This window comes from Antedon mediterranea, chromosome 7 (genome assembly GCF_964355755.1).
Source record: "Antedon mediterranea chromosome 7, ecAntMedi1.1, whole genome shotgun sequence".
NCBI classification, from domain to species: Eukaryota; Metazoa; Echinodermata; class Crinoidea; order Comatulida; family Antedonidae; genus Antedon; species Antedon mediterranea.
In genome coordinates, this window is record NC_092676.1 from 5,282,433 (window position 1) to 5,295,913 (window position 13,481).

Here is a 13,481-nt window from a genome sequence, read left to right on the forward strand (position 1 = left end):
ACAAAAGGTAGAAAACACAATGAGTATTATGCAGTAAAATATGATTATTTATTCAAAAAATCTCCCATACACCAGAAAAACAATATTTCTTTTGTCACCATTTTCCTCGAATTTTAACAGTGTAAAAGGCAACAGTTAAAATTCGACTCTAGAGCTCAACAAACACAACACGCACAATGCTTTAAACCACTTGCATTAAAAATATCCAAATCATTTGGGCCGCAATTTTAACGTATCAAAGCTACCTAAACGACTGCGCATGATCACACAAGAAGACATTCAATTTCTAACATTATAATATAACAGTTTTCTAACAACAAACCCATAGCAACAGTGTTACAATTTTCTGTATTATAAATCTATGTATTGCACGAATAACTAACATCTTAAATTGTTGTCAATTGTGCACCGATCGTAATCACTTAAATCTAAATGAATTATTTATTAATTTAAATGATTAACTATAAATATTTAATGAATATGCAAAGTTATATTATTAACTTTAATTAAATGTAAATTAATATTTTAATCTATATGGATATTTCAGCTTTACAATATGCATAAATTATTGATAAATATGCAAATGATTATTCAAATAGAACTGAAGTATTTATCAATATGTAAATAAATATTCAAAAAGGCCCAAGTCATTAACAATATGCAAATGATTATTCAAATAGGTCTAATGTAATATCAATATGCAAATGAATATTCGAATAGGCCCAAGTCATTAAAAATATGCAAATGATTATTCAAATAGGTCTGATGTAATATCAATATGCAAATGAATATTCAAAATCAATAGAAGTCTATACAAATATGCAAATGATTATTCAAATAGGTCTGATGTAATATCAATATGCAAATGAATATTCAAAATCAACAGAAGTCTATACAAATATGTAAATGATTATTCAAATAGGCATTAAAACCAATCTGTCAACACATGAGAATATGTAACAAAGTACACAGATTAAATAATCACGGCATCAATGTAAACAACTTTGGATATTACTTGGAGGAAAATGGTATAACCCAAAAAACCTATTGAATGTTCATATATAATTTCTGTGTTGTTATTCTTAGAATACCGGACCAAATTGACACTACATGGCTACAAGTTAATTGTCATTTCATCATCCTGGAAACACATTAAACCCCACAACACATATGCATTCATTAAAAACACAATACAAAAACATTGGCATTTACTATTGTAAAATGGACAATAATTTCTAAAATAGATTAGCAATTTATTAAATACAACTATTAAAAAGCACACAAATCGATAGTGGAAATAATAGTTAATTTTAACCACAGTTTAAAAAACATATATTAGGCACCTAGAATAAAATAAAACACCATAGCAATCAAACTAGAATTACTAATAAACACACTATATTAAAATTAACAAATCATAAAGTAAAAAGGAAGTCAATGTGTATGGTAGCGCATGTGTTTGGTAAATTCTGCATTGGCAAAAACTGAATTTACCTAGGGAAAAAACCAAAAAATATGCATGTTAACACAATTTTAAAAAGTTGGAAAACTAAAATGCATTACATAACCAACTTTGTTTTCTAACAACAGAATACAATTGTGTACCATGTGTTTGGTAAATTCTGCATTGGCAAAAACTGAATTCACCTAGGGGTAACATTTGTTAGAATTATTGTTTTTTGTACTAATTAACTTCCAATATAACTGTATTTAGATTATGCATGTTAACAAAACAATTTTAAAAGTTGTCAAACCAAAATGCATTACATAACCAACTTTGTTTTCTAACAACAGAATACAAATTAATTTGTGTTATTATTTTCCCGTTTTCTAGCATTTTGTTTCTTACATACATTTATATTTTTTTAAATATATAGATATATTAATTGCAAGTCAATAATTGCATTTTAGTTTCGAATAAAGTACTCAACAAAATCAACCAAGATACATAAAGCGACTCATTAAAATAATACATAACCAATATATAATACATAACCAATAAAACAACGCATTATTCACTGAAAAATGAACACAAACAGAATAAGTTTAAACAAACGCATTTAGGGATCATGTCAAGGTTATTCTACTGCAGTAACTTCATTTTTTTTACTGCAGTACTGTGATTTAGCTTTATTTATGAGGCAGCTACCGCAATAAACAGTAGGGAGGTTTCGCAACCTTACGAATACGATAACGAAAACGGATACATCACGCACACGTATTCGTTTTCGTAAGCCATAAAAAAATCTGTTTTTACTACCACTTTCCAAACAAACAAAAAACTTGCTAAATGATTGCATAAACAGGTTAAATTGTAAACAAAATGCGGGTACTGCAGTAACTGCAGTAGAATAATTTTGACATGGTCCCTTAAAACAAAGTATGGTGTATAGAAATTGTATACAATTTATTAATGAATATTTTAATATTTATGCACTTTAATTCAAAATTAATTTTATTTGAATTCATTTTTCATTGAATAATACATATTTAAATACTATGGCTTTTTTTTCTACATGCGGAAAATTTAAAAGAATGAAAAAACAAATACTGACCACTATATTATAAACAAAATGTTGTCAACGCCAGAAATGCAAACAAGGACATTTAAAACGATAGGACATGGATGTTGGAAGGTATATTTAATTGTTGTTTTCACGATTGAATCGGTTTTAAAGTAATGTTTGTAGTAAGTATCTTTGCAAAAATAAAGTTTTAATTATTACATTGTAGTAAGACGTCATTCATAAAAATTATTGATGCTTTATACTACAACCATCTTCTGTCGGGAAGGAATCAACAAACACATTACATTTTAAGCCATGTCTACACTATCAAACTTTATGCGACAAAAAAATGAGATGTGCCCATATATGGACATGATGATGTCATATCACCACCATATTTGGGAACATCACATTCTTTTTCTCAAACTAGTTTGATAGTGTACACAGAGGTGCGTGTTGACGAGGGTATTGTCATTAGGGCAGATAAACTGGCAGTATAGTATAAGAATTCTACGCTATGGAGTAGAAAAAAAATTGATGGATGTGTTATTAGACAAATAACATCCCATCAAATAAATTACGGCAGTGCATATACTGGATTGATATTAATAATATGATATTCTCAAAAGTTTCAAAAGTGAAAATAAAAGTGTAAAGACTTGTATAAAACAGTAAAGACTATAATTGTAAATGTATACAATTAATAAAATATTTGATTATAAAAAAAAAAAATGGTTCTTTGCTATTTTGTTGTGAATTTTACTTAGAGATCATGTCAATATTATTCTACTGTAGTTACTGCAGTAACTTCATTTTTTACTGTAATAATGTTTGACTTTAGTTTGTGAGGAGTTTATGAGGCAATCATTGTAAATAAACTGTGTGTATGATTATTTAAAAAAAGCTTGCTAAAATCTGCATAAATAAATGTAGTTACTGCAGTAACTGCAGTAGAATAATCTTAACATGGTCACTTCAGAAACAGAAAAACCATTCTTGAGAATTGAAACTAATGAGAATATATTTGGAATGGAAACAAATCATTATTGTCTAGTACAATAGCAATGGTATCATTGTTCTGTATAGCAATCTTTCATTTTTATGATGCGCCGGAAGACTACAAAGCTATCGTGTCAATCTGTGCATGCTCAGAACATACGGTGCAGACGCAGAATGACTATTAGACTCAATAGCTGCATAGTTTAGCGGTGCATCGTGAAAACAAAATATCGCAGTTATTATTAGTGGAATGTTACAAGAGACATTTGTTGACAACATTCTAACATAATTAGTAACAACGACAACAACACAAAACATGCAAAAACAATTCTAAAAATTACCCAAAATTTTTAACAAGTCAAAAATATTCATTTCTTAAAAAAATAATCTTGAATGCTTTTCTTAAAAACCTCAATTCAAAAATCTGTTCACTGTTGTAAATTCAGCTTGTCATTTTACTAATTAAACCAATGAAGACATTCTAAAATATGTATGTATCTGCTACGTTTATCATTAACTACCTACATACGTATATTGAAACACTACAGAAAAATAACGTGAGTAAACTGCTACAAACTATTATTAACAGTGGAAGTGGCAGAATTTAAGACAGAGGTAGCCATTTAAAACTAAACTTGCTACATTACTAAATATAATAATCTACATATTCATCAAATTAACAGATATATACATAGTTTTCAATCCGCGGTTAGCACATGTCGCTATTTAAAGCCTTGTCTACACTATCAAATTTTATGTGACGAAAAAAATGTGATGTACCCAAATATGGACATGATGGTACCATATTTGTGCACATCACCATGCTTTTGTTAAACTAGTTTGATACTAAAAATGGCATTATTTTAGCCCAAGTCTGCCTTTCTTTATATATTTTCAAAACAAAGCTATTTTTAGCAAATATATTACAATTTAATTAGACAAAAACCCCACTAAATTTAGCACCGTATAATATGGAGAGTATCAATACAGGTTGCTCACAAAGTGACAATATTCACCTCAACGATTATTATTCCAAAAACGTTAATCAACAATACAATTCAATTCACTAAAGATCAACCACTACAGTATTCAGTAACCACAAAATATAGAACTTAAAAATGCCCTTTTACTACGTTTAAATGGCGTAGTCACTAAACTAATAAGTTTATAGCGATATAGTGGTTCATTCTATACTTAATAATACACCATTCATTTATTTATCTACATTATTTAATAAACTAGAATGACTATATTGTTCTAAACATAAACACAATCATCATACATCTGATGGCCAACATTATATAATTTCATATTTCATTAATTCAAAAACTAACAAAGAAATGTACGCTCAAAGAAGAAAAATCTCAAATCAATTCTATTTCTATAATGGGTATCATTTGTTGTTTGCGAACCTCATTGGTTGTCTTGACCGGCAAGATTCCATAACCTTTGACCTCAAATTTTCAGTTATATACATTCCGTCTCTTAAAAATCTAAATTCATTACAAAACTTATTCTCATTATTAACTGACTAACTAATACAGTATTTATCAATTATTTTCAATATACCTTTTTAAGGAACCATTTATCAACCAATCAAATTGCGCCAGTCTTTCATTAAACATTCCATAAACAAATTTTGTAACAACAAAAAAAATTTCGGCATAAATTCTAATAATTTGAATTGTAATATTCTAACATTGCTACAACTCATTATATAATTTACAACGTAATTATTTCTAAAATTTTTACATGTTAAATGCACACATTCTTTTAATAATTCTGTACAATTCTAGTGTAATTTTAAACTATTATCTACATAATACAAACATGCCTATGAATTTAATACCATTTATATATTTCAAGACTTTCAACATTGTAAAATTCACAATTTTTTTTTTCTTCTAAAAATAGGTCACACCTAAAAGAGGTCAGACCCAACATTGTTCTATTACGTGGAAAGACAATTTTGAAAGCCTCAGTAAAATACAATCTGTTCTAGGAAAAATAGTGCTATATTTACAAACATGCGGCCATCTGTCTTATTATATTAATATTGTATCCTTTGGCAAAAACTTTTCAGATCATTATTACATACGCTAATATAGACACGTCCTGTATAAGTAAATTAGGTCGATAAAATATCTATAAGTGCAGAGCAGGCTTGTATTTTTAAAATTCCCTGCATGCTAAACTTGGTTAAAATAATCCGATTCATGCGTTTCTATAGCTTATAACCTATAATTAAAACATGTCCTGTACTGACCACTTCAGTACTTAAACCTTTAGTAAAACTTAAATTTTTTTATATAATGATACTACATCTAAAACCGCATAACAAATTGTGTTAAAATTATCAGTAAAACTTATTTAATTTAATGTACAAAGGGTTTAATATATTTTTGAGTCTGCGAGAGCAATTCACTCAACTATATCGAATGTAAAAGGTTCTTGGAACGAAGTGTAGGTTGATAAAAGCTTGACGAAGTAGAGAATGAGAATTCACATTTAAGGAAACACATTCAACTTCACCTAGATATTTGTTACAAGGAGGCTAAAGTCAAAATGGAGAAAATCATGTACTCAGTTTGAGCACATTGGTATGACTTTCTTCAGGACTAGAGGGTAAGAGGAACTGGAGGAACAGAAAAATGAATTTATTTACTAAAATGGCTCAATTCTTATCAATAAAACATGGAAACTAAACAGTTTATTAAACAAGTCATTAAAAACAATGTATTATTTAGTATGCAACAAAATTTTCTTTATATGCAGTTTGAACAAGAGCTTTTCCAAAAGAACGCTCACGAATGTATAGCTTGGCATGTACTGGTTTACACATAGCACAGGGGTTGATGCCATCCATCGACAGTTATATTTAGTTTAGATTCATCCAAGCAAGCAGAAAAATAGATGCCCACGAAAGACCATGGCATCAACAGATCATTCAATCACGTTCAGTTGAGTAAATTGATCTCGCAGTGCCGCCAGTCAATCACCCGGTAAATTCTGATACACGTACAGTTGCCGCATTCGCGTCGGACTCATTGGATACGAGTACAGATTCCCAGACGGCGACCTGATGTACACCGGGTGATTGTAAGGTGGCGCATACTGAGACGAGTGAGCTATCGTAGGAGACTGTCTGTATGCCACGTGTGGAACTGTTGGCGAGTGCAAGACTGCCTGCGAGGGCAGCTGGCCTGGAATGTTTGATTTATAATGAACATAGCGTGATGACTGTGACGGTAAGGATGGTAAACTTGCGGGTCCTACCGGCGAACTCAAACCAGGGTATGTTACAAATTGTGGTGCAATGTGAGCTGGTATGTGAATGTGCGGTTGGCTCCCAATCGGTTTATGCGACGGACTCGCGTATGGAAATGGCAGATTCTGAACCGTTGGTGATGAGTACGTACTGACATGGCGGTAACGTTCATTCCTATCATATGATCCAGGATTGGTCGGATGTGAAAGGTAAGTACCACGATAGCCTGAAACATTACCCGATTCTCGATATCCACCTTGTTCTCTAAACACAGTCAAATTGTTAGGTTCTTTATAACCCTGTAAATTTGACATATCTCTATGTCCGTATATATTACTATTTGGATCCCTATCTCTGGAAACTCGTGCTATACCAGAATCCTGGTGCACTGAAGAACCACCAAGTTCTCGGTTATTGGCTCCTGATCTTGAGGAACCGGGTTTCTGAGAGCCAGCTTGTCCACCGGATGCATTTGAAGTCTTGGTCAACTTTGGCAACGACGCTGCTGCATCTTTCTGTCTTGAAGAGACTGCCTTTGATGTACTTTCACTCTTAAGTGGCGGCAGGTATACCTTCTGCCGCGTCGTCGTTTCCTGCTTTAATGCCAACGCACCATCCTTCCGTGCATCAACTGACTTCTTATAAGGTAACCTTACCGGTTTCTCTTTCTTAGTATGATCTGCAGGTTCCTTTGGCTTAGCACCTTCTGATGGCTTCTGTTGAAACCCTACTTTTTGACTCTGTTTGTTGGAATTCCTTGGAGTGACAATAATTGCATTAGAACTATCGACTTGTTGGCCAGGACTTCTTGATTCTGGGTCGTGATCATCATGCGTCTCTATACATATTTGTGGCGTCTTCCCAACAGCAATACTGGTGAGATTCGCTGGACTCTCAGAGACCTCAGGTGTGTCAGGAATTGTAACGCAGCTAACAACATTCTGGCGCTGTGACTTACTAACATCTTCTGTCTTGAACGGTGATACCTCTAAGGAGGAATACGATGATGACATGAAGTTATTTGGTGCATCTGGACTGGCGCTAAGAATACTGTTGGTACTGCTTAGTGAGCATGAATGAGTGATAGTTGTGTCATTACAGGCTTTACAACTGCCATCCAAACATCTGAAAGTAATCATAAAGAATAATCAGAAAAGAATTACATTGAAACGATTGATGACTTGACAATGTCTTTTATTTATTATTTATTTATACTGGGTGACCTCTTCAGTTAAAAAGTGGTCTCCCAGAAGATATGATCACTGGCTGTGAGTGACAGTAGCTGTGTGTATACTAGTACACCGGGGTAACCCTACTCGTCTCAAAAGATGTACTAGGTTCTTTATGAGCTAGATGACACTGGACCTACGGTTTATAGTCCTTATCCAAGACGACTTGTTCTACCACCAGAACCATGGAGCGAGTGAGCCTTGAACCCTTGCTGATGTTATGGGTACGTAATTACGGTCCCACCGTCTTAACTGCTTGACTCGCCTAGAGAATGCTATTCTTTTTAAAAAGAATGCTTCCAAAAGTAACGATACTCTAACTTTTCACCAAACTTTTCTACAGTAGCGGAAATCTGATAATCTCTCATAATATTGATATACGTACCCTTTGTCTGTTGGCTTTTCTGTTTCCTCTTCACTATCGCTACTAATCGTGATGACGCTAGGCACAGGACTTGGCGAATCTGCTATAACAATCGGGTCACGCTTCCCTGAGTACTGACTATTCTTTGCACTGCTAGCTGGCTGTTTGATAGAGGTACTCGCAACGTTTGATCGTTCTGTTGCATACGTTACTTGAGTGAGGGATAAGTCTGGTGTCGGAGATAAGTTTGCTTTGACACGCTTCTTCTGAGGGGAGAGGCTACTGCTGAACGAAGGATTGGTTTTCTTCGTCATAGCACCACGTCTATATAGACAAGAAATACTTAAGATAAAGACAAAAGCTCTGTTTACACTATCAAACTTTATGTGATAAAATAAATGTGCCCATATATGGACATAATGGTGTCATATAACTTCCATATTTGGGCATATCACCACCTTATTTGGGCACATCACACTTTTTTTGTAAAACTAGTTTGATAGTGTAGACAGAGCTATGGTCAGGTCTTAACAAAGAAAATCTATATTAATGAAAAGAAATATCTAGGCTTGAAAGTACTTACCCTTGGCCTGGTAGTTTGCGGCCAGGTCTTGCCTGGTTGCCTCTATATGTTGGTGCCTGCAAGCTTGAAACGTGGGCTGGTGGCAGGCCTAAGGTTTGATGTGGTGTACTCTGGAGCATTGGTACAGGGCGACCGGAAGTAATACCACCTCTCTACAATTATGCAAAAGGAATATAATATGCAAACAACTTTTTTTTCCTGACAAATTGGTACACTTTTTAAATGACCTGTGTGGAATTAAAATAAAGTATTGAATTTGGTGACAATTAAATTTCTATTCTCCTGTGACAATCACCAAACCCAATAAAGCGTGGTTCCCACTAGCGTCGCAACGTAACGCAACCTACGCAACGTAAGCAAATGCCCTTCTAATAATTGTGTTTACCCCCGCCTGCTTGAAATCAAACCTGTGATGTTTGCAGCACTATTACGTCGTTGGTTCCCACTTGTGATTACGCAATGCAGCACTTTTCGTCGATATGTCGCTGTGTTGCATTCTAGTGGGAACCGCACTTAACCTACCATAATTTTTGAAATAATTTCTACAAAATCTAAATTTTATGTATAATAATTTCAATTTACTAATGAAATGAATATTATATTTAATGAAATTCTTTTGGAGAATAATATAGCGAACATTTTTTTCAAGTTTAAAGTGAGTTGTACATACATTATTAAAATAAACCGTATGTATTAGTAGGAAGTGTGCAATTTCCTTTACAATTTTTTTATAGTCTACCATAGAATTTAAGTGGGTTTTAAAAAAAATTTCTTTACATGCTTGAGATAACATTAACCTTGGGGATCATGTCATTATCCTACAGCAGTTACTGCAGTAACTACGCATTTTTACTGCAACAATGTATGATTAAATAGCAGTCACTGCAATAAACAGTATGTATGATTACCCACCCAAAACAAACTAAATAATTGTATAAACAGAAAGTAGCTAACTGCAGTAGAATAATTTTGACATGGTCTCTTACGAGAAAACCATACAGCTATGCAGATCAACCTTCTACGATATGCTACTACTACCTAAAATATAGTGTACACTAGCAAACTTCAGTTCAGAAACATTTCAGTTTGGCAAGACAAGTTTTCCAGTGCAGACCAGTTCAAACCTAATTTCCAGAAGTTATGCCATTTAAACTTGTTAAACTTTGTGAACTCAGCAGAACCAATAAAAGTCTGCCTAGTTACCACATGTAACTATGTGGACAGACACCACAAACTTCTCCAATTCGCAAATAAAAATTTGGGAAAGTGTGCTGGAGTAGACTAGGCTTAAGCATACAAGCTGTTACACCAGGCTACAATGAATGTAGACCTGGTCTTGTAGGCTAAGAGACCTTTGAAGCAGTCTGACATAGTCTTCATATGGGTATAGGCCTGGGCTAGCCTTCATCAATCTCACATTGCAAACGTCTACCTTAAGCTCTGTCTACACTATCAAACGTTATGTGACCAAAAAAAAGTGATGTTGCCATATATGGACATGATGATGTCATATCACTACCATATATAAGCATATCACTACCATATTTGGGCACATCGGCCTTTTTTTTTTATTAAACTAGTTTTATAGTGTAGACAGAACTTCGGGCCTAGTAACAGAATATAATAGACCTCTAAATAAAAGGCACTTCAATCATAGACTCCGCTAATTTTGTGAATTTTTCATGCAAAATAATCCAGACGATAACGACCAAACATCGCCCTCACACTTTTTGTAAGTCTATTACATGTATAGCAGGCGTAATGTCATATGTATCTATAAATCATTTCTCATTTTTCAGTAATAAGTGATTTAATATTTCACACAACAAACCTCTAAGCAATGATCATAAAAAGAAGAGCTCTCTCCGACGTCCATCGGGAACAGTGCAGGACTTGGTTCCGTTAAAAATCCTGAATCCTCTGACGAACGCCATGACATTGGCGCCGCAGACACATACTGCCGTCTGCAAAGGAGGGGATAAAACAAACGAAAGCCCATTGTTAGAAAACGGCAATGTGCAAATTGTAAGTAAGTAAGTTTGAAAAACAACAATTTTTATAGCGCTAACCTCCATGTATCTCTGATTGGCTGAGCTTCAGGAATCACTGGTTGCTGTGCAACAGCTGCAGCTCCTTGTTGCCACGGTGACAGGAAAACTTGGTTACTGGGTGGCCACGATTGTACAGGCGCAGTAGGCTGCAAGAAAAATAAATTAAAACTTAATGTATTATTTGGCAATCAAAAATGAAATTGGGAATTGACATGTGGGTAAAGGAAGTGAACATGTTGCCAAAAAACACTTAAATATAAATTGATAATTATAAAAAAAAAATTGGAACAACTGTGTTTATAACGAAGTTTAGTAAGGGATCATGTCAAGTCAAGTCAAGTATCATTTATTATCATTTGTTTTAAGAAATTCTGTTTGCTCTGTTGGCGGAGCACAATATCCAACGGACACAACACAAACTCAATAACAAAAACATTACAAAAAAGTGTCTACATTATGTTTAAGGCTCTAATAGATCCTGGAAAGAACTATTTGTAAATCGTGCCTTATTGGCCTTAATAGAACGAAATCGCCGACCGCTGCGCATCAACTGGAACATGTCAGTTACTGCAGTAACTACATTTGATCACTGCAACAATACATGATTTTTGTTTGTAGAAGAATGCAGAAGTTTATGAGGCAGTCAATAAACAGGGTGTTAAATTTTGGTTGTTACTAATATCAATATGATTATTATTAATATTATGATTGGTAATATGATAAGTTCTTATTTATTCTTATTACCACAATGTGAAATTGTGACTGAGATTAGACTGTACAATCTACAGAAACCAAATCACAGGAAACAACAGTGACTGGTTGATCCGCTGTCATGTACACAAGAGGACAAAAAGTACTGATTAAGCCTGCGATGTATAATTAAAATGATACATATATTTAATGGCTTCTAAGCCTCAATACCGTGCCTCTCTGTGTCTTGCTTGAAAACACGCTAAAGCTCTGTCTACACTATCAAACCTTATGCGATGTGCCCATATATGGACATGATGATGTCATATGACTACCATATTTAAGCATATCACTACCATATTTGGGCACATAGGCCTTTTTTTTTTATTAAACTAGTTTGATAGTGTAGACAGAACTTAAGACAACAACCAAACACGCAGAATGTGTGGATTGAGTAGTGAAGTAAAACAAATTATTCTATTCTTTAGGGATCTTGTTGTCAAAATTATTCTACTGCAGTTACATTTTGTTTACTCTTTAAAACTGCAATTATTTAAAAGAATTTTTTAAATTATCCTACTCAGTTTATACTGCCTTAAAACGTCCACATTGAAACCAAGTACAATCAAATGTTATTGCAGTACAAACATTCTAGTTTCGGCAGTAACTGCAGTAAAATAATTTTAAACATGATCCCTTAGTAAATAAAACAATTGATATATAAATACTGGTTCCAGAGACTCAGTATGTTTAATAATATTTATTCTAGCCAACAAAGCAAAATTATTATACCAGCAGACGACAAGAAGGGAAACCAAGATAGCAAATTTTGTTTGGGCATTTTCAAATGATACATATGGACAGAGAAGATATTTTTAAAATAAAACTACATGTAGTTGGTTCAGTGTAAGACCTTGTCTACACTATCAAACTTATCAAAAAGTGATTTGCCCATATATGGACACAATGATGTCATAATACTACCATATTTAAGCATAGCATCACCATATATGGGCACATCACACATAAAGTTTGATAGTATAGACAAGGCTTAATATTATGTCTACTACTAGGAGTGGAGACAACAATATTGGAACATTCTTTTAACACTATAGTAAGCTGATCGTGTGTATAATACATATTACTAACATAACAACATGTCCCAATCTCTGAGATACACATTACACAGTAAAACCCTCTTTAGGGACCTATTTACTACTTCTTATGATTGCACACTAGCCTAAGGATCTACACAATTCATTTAGTCACTGGCCTATGATTTATATGCATTGCCTGCTTAGGTTTAAGTCCATGCAAATGTCTAGACAATAATGCAGAGAAAATTCAATTTCAAAGTACTCCATATAAATACCATATGTATCCAAGATAGAAACCGTAGCGATAGCAGTAAAACCTATTAAAACGTTGATGCAGTATTATATTAAACATTTTTTATGGAGTATATTTGTCTGTAAATCTATTTGTCGTATTATTTGACCTTATTGCTGATATAGGTCAACTCTTTATGATACTATTAGTATAATGCACATAAAATAATTGTTCAGAAGGGGCTGAGTTGGCTAAAATGATTGTATTTATTTACATACAATCTTTTTCTTTGAAATGGATATACATTCAAATCTAGCAAAACTAAAATCTTTCACAATCCCAAATGGTTCTAAAATATTTTTACAAATGAAAATGCATCCTGAAAAACCAGACTTTGGAAAGCCGGACATTTTGAGCAAGCCTAACAGTTTCTTTACTTGTCTTGGACTACAATCATAAAA

At 33.4% G+C, this 13,481-nt stretch overlaps 1 protein-coding gene across 1 annotated transcript in view; it reads right to left on the reverse strand.

Annotated features, from left to right (window-relative positions):
- Positions 1–24: 24 nt before the first annotated feature.
- The window catches only part of LOC140054918 (homeodomain-interacting protein kinase 1-like), a 66,937-nt gene continuing 53,480 nt past the window's right edge, over positions 25–13,481 (reverse strand). Inside the window, exons 11-15 of the mRNA XM_072100041.1 lie at positions 11,020–11,147; positions 10,782–10,914; positions 8,951–9,102; positions 8,389–8,691; positions 25–7,899 (exon numbers count right to left, since the gene is read on the reverse strand). Coding sequence (XP_071956142.1) covers positions 6,498–7,899; positions 8,389–8,691; positions 8,951–9,102; positions 10,782–10,914; positions 11,020–11,147 — 2,118 coding nt within the window. The 3' untranslated portion in view covers positions 25–6,497. The remainder of the gene's footprint in view (positions 7,900–8,388; positions 8,692–8,950; positions 9,103–10,781; positions 10,915–11,019; positions 11,148–13,481) is intronic.